This window comes from Labrus bergylta, chromosome 23 (assembly GCF_963930695.1).
Source record: "Labrus bergylta chromosome 23, fLabBer1.1, whole genome shotgun sequence".
Lineage (NCBI taxonomy): Eukaryota > Metazoa > Chordata > Actinopteri > Labriformes > Labridae > Labrus > Labrus bergylta.
Genome location: NC_089217.1, coordinates 9708 through 22500, shown reverse-complemented (window position 1 = coordinate 22500; position 12793 = coordinate 9708). Strand labels below are relative to the sequence as shown.

Here is a 12793-nt window from a genome sequence, read left to right as displayed (position 1 = left end):
AAGTCCTGTCTCCTCAATCTGCTGCTGATCACTAACATGACCTGCAGCGCTCCACGCCACGCCACGCCACGGCACGTGTGCGTGCGTGCGTGCGTGCGTGCGTGCGTGCGTGCGTGCGTGCGTGCGTGCGTGCGTGCGTGCGTGCGTGCGTGCGTGCGTACCTCCGTTGCTGTTGTCATACGGGTAACTGGCCACCAGAGCTCCTCCATGAAGGTTTGCAGAAAGAACAAAACTCTCCATCCTCAACCAGCCAATCACAGCCCTCACCTGAAAACAGACATTTGTTGATTATTATTAACAAAAACAAAGAAAGAGAGCAGAAGACACAACAAACAAACAAACAAACAAACAAACACATGAAATAATAAACATTCAGAAACCAGTCAACTGAGAACAGGAAGCAGAAACACAGGAAGCAGACAGATGGGGCAGGGACTACTTTCAGCGGCGGATGAACATAGATCTGGTGTATGGGACGCCGTCTTCGTCACGCTGAGGCTCTGTGGCGTGATGGATCTCTGTTGTTTTGATAAATAAATCTGATAATGTTTGACCACCGACCTCCGCCTCTCTCTTCTCCTCGTCCAGCTCCGGCTTCTTACGCAGACCAGCGAAGGGGTCGGGAAAGTTCCTGTTCAGATCGACGCCGTTAGAGTTATACCTGAAACACGGAATAAATCTGTTTAATGATCGTTTGAAGAAGTTTCTTTAGTTTCTCTTCACACTCTTCATATAATCTCTGAGACGCCATAGCAGAACACAAGCTAAGCTAACATTAGCTTTTGCTGCTTTGCTAAAGTGCTCATGATGAATAGGCCGGGTCTTTGTAACACAACAATGAGTAAGGTCTTTTACCTGCTTTTTGTAACATAACAATGAGTAAGGTCTTTTACCTGCTTTTTGTAACATAACAATGAGTAAGGTCTTTTACCTGCTTTTTGTAACATAACAATGAGTAAGGTCTTTTACCTGCTTTTTGTATCATAACAATGAGTAAGGTCTTTTACCTGCTTTTTGTATCATAACAATGAGTAAGGTCTTTTTACCTGCTTTTTGTAACATGAGTAAGGTCAAACGTTGAGCAGTAGTAGATTAGCATTAGCTGTGACGTTAGTACCTCCCCGTGGTGAAGACGCAGTCTGTGTCCGATGCATCGAAGCCGTCTGGGTTCATGGTCGGCAGGATGTGGATGCGAGTGCTGTTCAGTAACTGTACCGCCCATGTTGCGTTGTCCCGGTAACCATGCAGCAGGTCGTCTATGAGCTTCAGCAGCAGCACGCGGCCGAGAGCCTGAAAACACAAAGCTGGATGAGCCAACGTGATGGAAACCAGCGGGGGAGGAAGTGATGTCATAGTGAGTCAGCGGGAACAAAGACGATTCAGAGGCTCAAAGACTTTGTGAATGAAGGAGCGCCTCAGGGGGAGAAAAAGAGAAGGGTGGGAAAGGTGTGTGTGTCTACAGCTGCTACACACACACACACATGTCAGGACTAGCTTCGCCTGCGGCTAGCGTTCTTATTTTCTCCCTCTTTCTGCTCCCCTAACATCACACTGAAACCGCTCCATGAGGGGAGATCATCACAGAGTCAAAGAAAAACACCAGATCCCTGAAGTCCCTTCACGTGTAGAAATCCTGTTTCACACAAATCATCCCATCTGAGAAACTGAATGTTTGAAGCCTGAGTGACCCGTCTGATCAGGATCCTCCTGGACTCCCTTTGGAGGTCCTCCTGGACTCCCTTTAGAGGTCCTCCTGGTACCTGCACTGGGAGGAGACCCCGGGGTAGACCCCGAGTCCTCTGGAGGGATTGTAAGCCCGTCTGGTCCGGCTCAGAGCTCGGAGCTGTTGTTGTGCTATTACTCGTGACGTTTCTTCTTCTGGGATCATCGATCTGATTCACGAGACTCAAAACAACGGTTGATCGACCCGTTAGCAGCTCGCCGTTCACCGGGACACGAGGTGATCTGACCGTCCAGCAGCTCGCCGTTCACCGGGACACGAGGTGATCTGACCGTCCAGCAGCTCGCCGTTCACCGGGACACGAGGTGATCTGACCGTCCAGCAGCTCGCCGTTCACCGGGACACGAGGTGATCTGACCGTCCAGCAGCTCGCCCTTCACCGGGACACGAGGTGATCTGACCGTCCAGCAGCTCGCCCTTCACCGGGACACGAGGTGATCTGACCGTCCAGCAGCTCGCCCTTCACCGGGACACGAGGTGATCTGACCGTCCAGCAGCTCGCCCTTCACCGGGACACGAGGTGATCTGACCGTCCAGCAGCTCGCCGTTCACCGGGACACGAGGTGATCTGACCGTCCAGCAGCTCGCCGTTCACCGGGACACGAGGTGATCTGACCGTCCAGCAGCTCGCCGTTCACCGGGACACGAGGTGATCTGACCGTCCAGCAGCCGGACTAAAGATCAGAGAGAAACCTCCACAAAGCTGCAGTTTGGAAAACGCCACCAACAGGCGTCTGAGGGAGTAACGGCGTGTTGGGGAATTATTGTTTAGATTCTGTTTGTTTAGATTCTGTTTGTTTAGATTCTGTTTGTTTGTTTAGAGTCTGTTTGTTTAGATTCTGTTTGTTTAGATTCTGTTTGTTTGTTTAGAGTCTGTTTGTTTAGATTCTGTTTGTTTAGATTCTGTTTGTTTGTTTAGAGTCTGTTTGTTTAGATTCTGTTTGTTTAGATTCTGTTTGTTTGTTTAGATTCTGTTTGTTTACATTCTGTTTGTTCAGATTCTGTTTGTTTGTTTAGATTCTGTTTGTTTGTTTAGATTCTGTTTGTTTGTTTAGATTCTGTTTGTTTAGATTCTGTTTGTTTGTTTAGATTCTGTTTGTTTAGATTCTGTTTGTTTAGATTCTGTTTGTTTGTTTAGAGTCTGTTTGTTTAGATTCTGTTTGTTTATTTAGATTCTGTTTGTTTAGATTCTGTTTGTTTAGATTCTGTTTGTTTGTTTAGATTCTGTTTGTTTAGATTCTGTTTGTTTACATTCTGTTTGTTTAGATTCTGTTTGTTTACATTCTGTTTGTTCAGATTCTGTTTGTTTGTTTAGACTCTGTTTGTTTGTTTAGATTCTGTTTGTTTAGATTCTGTTTGTTTGTTTAGATTCTGTTTGTTTAGACTCTGTTTGTTTGTTTAGATTCTGTTTGTTTGTTTAGATTCTGTTTGTTTGTTTAGATTCTGTTTGTTTACATTCTGTTTGTTTAGATTCTGTTTGTTTGTTTAGATTCTGTTTGTTTAGATTCTGTTTGTTCAGATTCTGTTTGTTTAGATTCTGTTTGTTTGTTTAGATTCTGTTTGTTTAGATTCTGTTTGTTTGGATTCTGTTTGTTTGTTTAGAGTCTGTTTGTTTAGATTCTGTTTGTTTAGATTCTGTTTGTTTACATTCTGTTTGTTCAGATTCTGTTTGTTTGTTTAGATTCTGTTTGGTTAGATTCTGTTTGTTTGTTTAGATTCTGTTTGTTTAGATTCTGTTTGTTTGTTTAGATTCTGTTTGTTTAGACTCTGTTTGTTTGTTTAGATTCTGTTTGTTTAGATTCTGTTTGTTTAGATTCTGTTTGTTTGTTTAGAGTCTGTTTGTTTAGATTCTGTTTGTTTGTTTAGATTCTGTTTGTTTAGATTCTGTTTGTTTAGATTCTGTTTGTTTGTTTAGATTCTGTTTGTTTTGATTCTGTTTGTTTACATTCTGTTTGTTTAGATTCTGTTTGTTTACATTCTGTTTGTTCAGATTCTGTTTGTTTACATTCTGTTTGTTTAGATTCTGTTTGTTTAGATTCTGTTTGTTTGTTTAGAGTCTGTTTGTTTAGATTCTGTTTGTTTAGATTCTGTTTGTTTAGATTCTGTTTGTTTGTTTAGATTCTGTTTGTTTAGATTCTGTTTGTTTACATTCTGTTTGTTTAGATTCTGTTTGTTTACATTCTGTTTGTTTAGATTCTGTTTGGTTAGATTCTGTTTGGTTAGATTCTGTTTGTTTGTTTAGATTCTGTTTGTTTAGATTCTGTTTGTTTGTTTAGATTCTGTTTATTTAGACTCTGTTTGTTTGTTTAGATTCTGTTTGTTTACAATCTGTTTGTTCAGATTCTGTTCGTTTGTTTAGATTCTGTTCGTTTGTTTAGATTCTGTTTGTTTAGATTCTGTTTGTTCAGATTCTGTTTGTTTAGATTCTGTTTGTTTGTTTAGATTCTGTTTGTTTAGATTCTGTTTGTTTGGATTCTGTTTGCTTGTTTAGATTCTGTTTGTTTAGATTCTGTTTGTTTAGATTCTGTTTGTTTGTTTAGATTCTGTTTGTTTAGATTCTGTTTGTTTGTTTAGATTCTGTTTGTTTAGATTCTGTTTGTTTAGATTTTGTTTGTTTAGATTCTGTTTGTTTGTTTAGATTCTGTTTGTTTAGATTCTGTTTGTTTGTTTAGATTCTATTTGTTTAGATTCTGTTTGTTTAGATTTTGTTTGTTCAGATTCTGTTTGTTTGTTTAGATTCTGTTTGTTTAGATTCTGTTTGTTTAGATTCTGTTTGTTTGTTTAGATTCTGTTTGTTTAGATTCTGTTTGTTTGTTTAGATTCTGTTTGTTTAGATTCTGTTTGTTTAGATTCTGTTTGTTTAGACTTTGTTTAAATTCTGTTTGTTTGTTTAGATTCTGTTTGTTTAGATTCTGTTTGTTTGTTTAGATTCTGTTTGTTTAGATTTTGTTTGTTTAGATTCTCTTTGTTTAGATTCTGTTTGTTTGTTTAGATTCTGTTTGTTTAGATCCTGTTTGTTTGTTTAGATTCTGTTTGTTTACATTCTGTTTGTTCAGATTCTGTTTGTTTGTTTAGATTCTGTTTGTTTAGATTCTGTTTGTTCAGATTCTGTTTGTTTGTTTAGATTCTGTTTGTTTAGATTCTGTTTGTTTAGATTCTGTTTGTTTAGATTCTGTTTGTTTAGACTTTGTTTAAATTCTGTTTGTTTGTTTAGATTCTGTTTGTTTAGATTCTGTTAGTTTGTTTAGATTCTGTTTATTTAGATTTTGTTTGTTTAGATTCTCTTTGTTTAGATTCTTTTTGTTTAGATTCTGTTTGTTTAGATCCTGTTTGTTTGTTTAGATTCTGTTTGTTTAGATTCTTTTTGTTTAGATTCTGTTTGTTTAGATCCTGTTTGTTTGTTTAGATTCTGTTTTTTTAGATTCTTTTTGTTTAGATTCTGTTTGTTTAGATTCTGTTTGTTCAGATTCTGAAAGAGAGACTGCTTCACTTTGGCGTGACTGAACAAACACACGACAGCTCAGATAATTACTGTTTTCAGACCGCTATCCTGCGAGCGCCGCCTGAACGGCGTTCTGTCAGATACTGATGACAGATACTTCCTCCCGTGCTCTAAGAGTTTCCCTGCTTCCTGTTTGCTAATCAACAGAGTTTCCTGTTTGGGGTCAGACGTTTAAACAATGCATGACTTTAAAAGAAAACATTTTTAAAGGTTGTTTAGAGGTCGTTTAGAGAGCGTGTTCGCCGCCATGTGACCACCCATCCTCGGGGAAGGTCAGATCTATAGTGTTTATATCTACAGAACCTTCAAGCTTCAGATAACAACAACAACAACAACAATGTCACAACAACAACAACAACAACAACAACAACAACAACAATGTTCTTTATCCCACAGCTAACACTGTTTCCACACAGACTTCTTCCACGCTGCTTTACTGTGTGTGTGTGTATGTGTGTGTGTGTGTGTGTGTGTGTGTGTCTGTGTGTGTGTGTGTGTGTGTGTGTGTGTGTGTGTGTGTGTGTGTGTGTGTTAGGTGTCTGTGTGTGTGTGTGTGTGTGTGTGTTTGTGTGTGTTAGGTGTCTGTGTGTGTGTGTTAGGTGTCTGTGTGTGTGTGTGTGTGTGTGTGTGTGTGTGTGTACTCGCTGAAAAGACCTTTTTCTGAAAGTTTCCTCTGACCTGACACACTCCACTGACTCTGTTTGCTGAGTGTGTGTGTGTGTGTGTGTGTGTGTGTGTGTGTGTGTGTGTGTGTGTGTGTGTGTGTGTGTGTGTGTGTGTGTGTGTGTGACATTTCCACTTACTTTGCAGTGTGCGGTCAGGAGTGGGATGTTTCTACGGCAACCAGACTCTGGTCAGAGGTCGCTCTAACCCGTTAGTGGAAGCTTTACTGTGATTGGTTTAGAGCTGTAAAGTCTGACGCTCTGATTCAAACTTACAGATAATTTACACACACTTTGTGCACGCCGCGGCCCGTCAGCAGAGAGAACAAGGTGTAAACAATGTGTAAACTAGGTGTAAACAAGGTGTAAACTAGGTGTAAACAACGTGTAAACTAGGTGTAAACTAGGTGTAAACAACGTGTAAACTAGGTGTAAACAAGGTGTAAACAACGTGTAAACAAGGTGTAAACAAGGTGTAAACAAGGTGTAAACTAGGTGTAAACAAGGTGTAAACAAGGTGTAAATAACGTGTAAACTAGGTGTAAACAACGTGTAAACAAGGTGTAAACATCAGAGCATGCTACCATGGAACTGAAACACACACACACACACACACACACACACACACAGACACACAGACACACAGACACACACACACAGACACAGACACACACAGACACACACACACACAGACACACACACACAGACACAGACACACACAGATACACAGACATACACACACACACACACACACACACACACAGACACACAGACACACAGACACACACACAGACACACACACACACATACACACACACACACACACACACACACACACACAGACACACATACACAGACACACACACACACACACATATACAGACACACACACACACACACACAGAGACACACACACACACACACACACACAGACACACACACACAGAGACACACACAAACACACACACACACATACACACAAACACACACACACACACAGACACACAGACACAGACACACACACACACAGAGACACACACACACACACACACACACACACACACACACACACACACACACCCTCTCAGCTGAAAACAAAAGTGTGTCTGACTCTGAATGCCTTCTGTTGATCTCTTTTGAGTCCCGCTTCCTGTCTGAAGGGAGGGGTCCTCTCGTGTGTGTGTGTGTGTGTGTGTGTGTGTGTGTGTGTGTGTGTGTGTGTGTGGGTGTGGGTGTGTGTGTGTGTGTTCCCTCACCTCGTTCCCGTGCATGTTACCCACATATTTGAACTCTGGGATGCCGATGGTGTGACGGCGAGGACTGAGACCCAGAGCCAACACCCACAGCTGCTGACCTGAGAGAGAAAGAATAAACAGAGTTTAACACACACACACACACACACACACACACACACACACACACACACACACACACACACACACACACACACACACACACACACACACACACACACACACACACACACACACACACACACACACACACACACACACACACACACACACACACAATCTAATCTGCACTAATCCAGGACACCAGCTGGCTTGCTTCCAACTATGTGTGTGTGTGTGTGTGTGTGTGTGTCTGTGTGTCTCTGTGTGTGTGTGTGATTAGCCAGGTTAATCCATCCCAGATTTAATTAACAACCGTTTACAGTCCTGTTATGCGATCACACACACACACACACACACACACACACACACACACACACACACACACACACACACACACACACACACACACACACACACACACACACACACACACACACACACACACACACACACACACGCTGACGCACTAAACAGACGTTCTGAACCTGAAACAGAGTATCAGAATCCTCCAATGAGAAATTAGGAACATGTTAGAGGCGGAGCTAAAGATGGACTTCCTGATTTACCTTTGACCGACTGGCCGATGCTGTACAGGTGTGTGATGTCGGGGTTGGAGGCGTTGGTCTGCAGGAGGTACTGCTCAATCTCGCGGTTGTCATGGTAATGGAACTCTAGCGTTGACGTGGTGGGGATGATGATGAGGAACAGGAGGAGTGAAGACATCTCTGCACCTGTTGGAGGAAAAACCACCGTCAACCGCCGTCAGCCTCACGCCGCAGCCCCACGCCGCAGCCTCACGCCGCAGCCTCACGCCGCAGCCCCACGCCGCAGCCCCACGCCGCAGCCCCACGCCGCAGCCCCACGCCCCACGCCGCAGCCCCACGCCGCAGCCTCACGCCGCAGCCCCACGCCGCAGCCCCACGCCGCAGCCCCACGCCGCAGCCTCACGCCGCAGCCCCACGCCGCAGCCTCACGCCGCAGCCCCACGCCGCAGCCCCACGCCGCAGCCCCACGCCAAAGCCCCACGCCGCAGCCCCACGCCGCAGCCCCACAGTCGATTAGCAGAGAAAGTAATTAGGGGTTAATCAGGACTGAAAAGATTGGGGGGTCAAAGTCTCATTTCACTGAGTCTGAATGGAACAATAAGGTCTGAGGAGGAAATGAAACGGAAGCTCGATAAAACCTTTTGTGTGTTTGAGGACGGCTGCGAACTCGTAAAAAAAGCAATTATCTGCAGCAGAGGATTGTGGGATGTGAGATCACAGCGTTAACAGCTGTATAGAAACCAAAGCGCTCATCCAGAAACGCAGGAAGTGGAGGCTGACTTTAAATTAAACGGGGACTGATTCATTAAGATACGGCGCTGCTGTCTGAGAGACAAAGCCTGCTTCAGTTTTACGCTCTCACACCTTCACTATCCTCCTGAAGTGTTCTCACTCTGAGCGTCATGTGATCACTCAAACATCTGAATGTTTCTCCTCCAGCCTCCTCGTATTTATTCTGCAGAAAGTCAGAGTGATCTGATGTGAGAACACAGCAGGATATAATCAGGAGAATTCATCTGGAGCCAGTAGGAGGGGCCAGTGGGAGGGGGTGGTGACCTTTATTCCCTGTGATGGCTGCACGACCATAGACTGTCTGCACGCCACCTCTACCATCTCCGTGCTCTAATCAACCTGCTGCTGCATGTTTCCTGTTCTCCAGGATGTTCTTCTCCTCTCTTAAGTTCACATTGAGATTCATTGATAGAAACACAAATATTCTCATCATAGAGTCCTATGGAGGACTCTGAGGATCATCCAGGTTAGCAAAGTGTGTGAACGGTATGTTGTACAGCATGTTCTGCACGCCGTGTTATGACAGCTGTCAATCATTGAAGTTAAACAGGTTTCTGTCACCGCCTGTAAAATAACTTCAGCTCGTAAATCATGAACTCTGAAATGTTTGAATGTTTGTTTCAAAGGATTACAGTTTAAAGTTCGCCTCCTCATGGATCCCTAAAACATCTTCAGGGCTCCTCACATCCTTCCTAAGGAGCCTACAGCCCTCTCAAGGACACTACGACTTCTTCATGGAACAATATCTTACATCAACTCGCTCATGAGGCACATACCAAGTGTGCCCCCCCCCCAACTTGAGACTTTACTTTCTCAGGTCCTAAAGACACAGATCAGTCTTCAACGTATCCAAAGTCCTAACAGCAGCTTTAAAGTTCAAACTTTAACTCTGTAAACATGAGGTCAGAGGAGGAGTCCATTAGTGAAGAACAGGAACATACTTCTTTGATCCCAGAGGGGAGGGTCCATTATTCCGTTTTTAAAGTCTTTGTTTTATAAGATTTTAAACCACATGAGGGAATAATCATCATAATAATAATTCAGCTGTTGATCATGTTGAAGTCGAACACGTCATGACGTCAGGCCAGCAGGACTTTAAACACGAACAGTTTCATGTTTCATCATCAGGTAGGTCAAGAGAACACCGTCACGAGCCTTACCTGTCCGCGGAGTGTCGGTTAACCGGTCCGAGTGTCGTCGAGGTTCCCGAAAACCAGCAGACATAGAGAGAGAGAGAGAGAGAGAGAGAGAGAGAGAGAGAGAGAGAGAGACAGAGACACAGAGAGAGACTTTACTACAGTCTGTTTCTGTCGCTTCTTTGAATGAACGTTACTTCTTCACCACCGGGTCTCCCCTCATCGCTCCTGGAGGGGCGGAGCTTACACAGAAGCCTGCGCGCGTGTGTGTGTGTGTGTGTGTGTGTGTGTGTGTGTGTGTATGTGTGTGTGTGTGTGTGTGTGTGTGTGTGTGGATTCAACAGCTCTATGAATGAAACAGAGCGATGATTCATTCAGGACAGAAAAGCTCTCTGTAAATTTAATTCAGAGGATCTTTGAGGAGCTGTTTGGGATTAAATTTATATCAGATGAAATATCAGACTCATTAACAAACTGCATGGAGGTTCAATAAACTCAGCTTTGGCGCCCCCATGTGGCAACATGAAAAGACACTGTGACAGTAGTCTGTGTGGAGGTGAAGTTTCATTTGAAGGTGTTCTGTAGAGGAGGAGGGTCCCGATGACGTTATCATAAATATCACAGAGTCTCTGCATGAACAGACAAGAATCCAGAAGTCTATCATCCTTCATGTGAACAGGGTCAGGGGTTTTCGTTGATCCTCATCAGACCGTCTCTTCAAGGAGACACCAAATCTTCAAGGACTTTCAAAACCTTCTCAATGCTTCAAACTCTGCATCAATGTCACATTAATGAATTAAAAAACATTTTCAGCTTTGTTACTGTCAGACAGAAGGTCAGAGGTCACGTCTACAGACACAGATCTTCTCCTAGTCGGAGGTCTCACTCTGATAAAAGAAGCAGGCTGATTTATGGGGATTTGGCGCCATCTGCTGGCTGCAGCTACAAGCTACAAGTCCTGGAGGAAAAAGGATTCCTTGGAAAGGTTGAAGCAAACATTAAAAAACATGCAAAGGTCCTTCAGGAGACTCAGTTTCCCTCTCAGGATTCTGGGGTCCTAAAAACAAGATTGTTTGGACTTATTGAAGTCCTTGACGTTTTGGGGTTTTCTGCGGAGGCTGCAGTTTTCATAACATCCTTGAGGAGATAGTCGTGAACCTTGAGTAAGTTTCAAGTCATGTCTGAGGATGTTATTGGGTCCTTGAGGGAATGTAAGGTCTCTATATGCTTCAGAGCTACCGTAAGGAGAGTCTTTAAGGAGATAAGGTTCCATGAGAAGGGGGTCCTTTAGGGGCACGTTGTTGTTCTTCAGTCTCATGTTGGTGTTAAAGTGAAGCGACAGACCTGAGGGCCGTCTCATCCTCCTCGTGTTCTACGTCCAGGTTATAATGGAGTACCTGTGGCTCGGGGGGGCCGGGGGGATGATTGACAGCTCATTTAAAGAGACACAGTGAAGAAGATGAGAAACAGAGAGTTAATGAAGCAGAGAGGGATGAGTGACAGATACAACATCACAGATAAACCAATAGAAACCTCATTTAGGAAAACACAGAGATGCTGATTGGACCGTTTTCTCTGAAACAGAAAAATAAAGAGAAAGACATTTAATTACCCCGAAAACAAAGATGGAGGAGTCTCTTCATCAAGAGAGAGACAGACAGGAGGACAGACAGACAGACAGACAGGAGGACACACAGACACACACACAGACACAGTTAATCTGTTGGAGATAAGACTCTCTAAGTCTTTGAGCTTTGAAGGAAACCTGAAATCCAGACCATCATATTTCCATAATCTGCCTCATTTTCTAACCAACCAGCTCCGGTGCACTCATCTCCATTCCCATCATGCACCTGGCCTCTGACACATTACCATAATCCATTCAGCCAGTTCTGACTCTCAGCTGCAGAGTCTGTAAGACGCTTGCTGCCAGGTTTCAGCTTGGGTTGCACTTTTTAAATCTGACAGAAGAAGTGGAGTAAACATTGTGTGGAACAGTTTCTCAGTGTGTGTTTTCTTAACCTGCAGAGTTCTTCTGCTGCAGCAGCCTCCACTGCAGGGACTACATGGACCAGAATACATTGCACCCACTGAGCCAAGCCCTGGCCATCTGCATTTCTTCAACTCTTTAGTCCAGTCTGAAAGAATATAGCAGAATATTTAGTTTAGAAAAAACAGAAACTCCCAGAAGCGGACATAAAGCCAGACATTTCCTTTCACTCTTTTTTCTGAATACCGCGTCAGCTTCTGCTGTTTTCACTCATTCACCTCAAGAAAACGTTGGTTTCCCATGATAAGAGTTCATTTTCGAGATTTCAACAAAACAGTTCAAATGAACCCGTTATCACGAGAGAACAAGTGTTATCAAGGGAAAACTGAGTTGGAAGGATGCATGATCACTCATCAACATCCCAAGACTCAGACTATGGGATGATAAATATATGAAGCCATGATGCAGGCCGTCGCTCCACAGCGCTCTTTATCCTCACATTAATGATGCATGAAGCCAAAGTCTGTTTAAGCTGATTTACACAAACTTTCTCCTCTGATGGTGACTGGTGTTTCTGCAGCTGCCAGCAGCTTCACTCTGTCGTGTGTGTGGATCTCTGTGAGTGTGTGTGTGTTTTTAGATTTAGCCGACTCATCACAGTCCAGCCTAACTGATATCTACATAATCGTCTTTTTCTGTTTCATGATGAGCTCCGGCACAGACTCCAAAACGGAACAATAGTTTGGAAAGACTTCGATCTGTTTTCTGGCTTCATGTTTTTTTTCTTCCAAATCCTTCAGCGTGTTCATTTTAACCACCGACGAGTCTCCAGGGTATGAATAAAGTTAGCATTCATGAGGAAGTGAAGGGAATAAAATCAGGAATGAAATCAGCATTTGGTCTGATTTCGTCAGTGATCATTTACAGAACAGTTTAATACCAAAGGAGTTCTTGAGATCTCCACAGAAAGACTATCCAACCATCTCACTCCAAACTGTAAGGACTTTTTTTTACTGTTTGTATTTACTAGACTGAAAGGAATGCTGAGCTAGCATTAGGTGCTGGAGGAC

General features: G+C 43.4%; 1 protein-coding gene across 1 annotated transcript in view; it reads right to left on the bottom strand.

Annotated features, from left to right (window-relative positions):
* cpm (carboxypeptidase M) overlaps positions 1–9961 on the bottom strand; it is an 18265-nt gene extending 8304 nt beyond the window's left edge. Inside the window, exons 1-6 of the mRNA XM_065951294.1 lie at positions 9758–9961; positions 7827–7991; positions 7162–7259; positions 1118–1290; positions 562–661; positions 162–267 (exon numbers count right to left, since the gene is read on the bottom strand). Coding sequence (XP_065807366.1) covers positions 162–267; positions 562–661; positions 1118–1290; positions 7162–7259; positions 7827–7991; positions 9758–9821 — 706 coding nt within the window. The 5' untranslated portion in view covers positions 9822–9961. The remainder of the gene's footprint in view (positions 1–161; positions 268–561; positions 662–1117; positions 1291–7161; positions 7260–7826; positions 7992–9757) is intronic.
* Positions 9962–12793: the final 2832 nt, after the last annotated feature.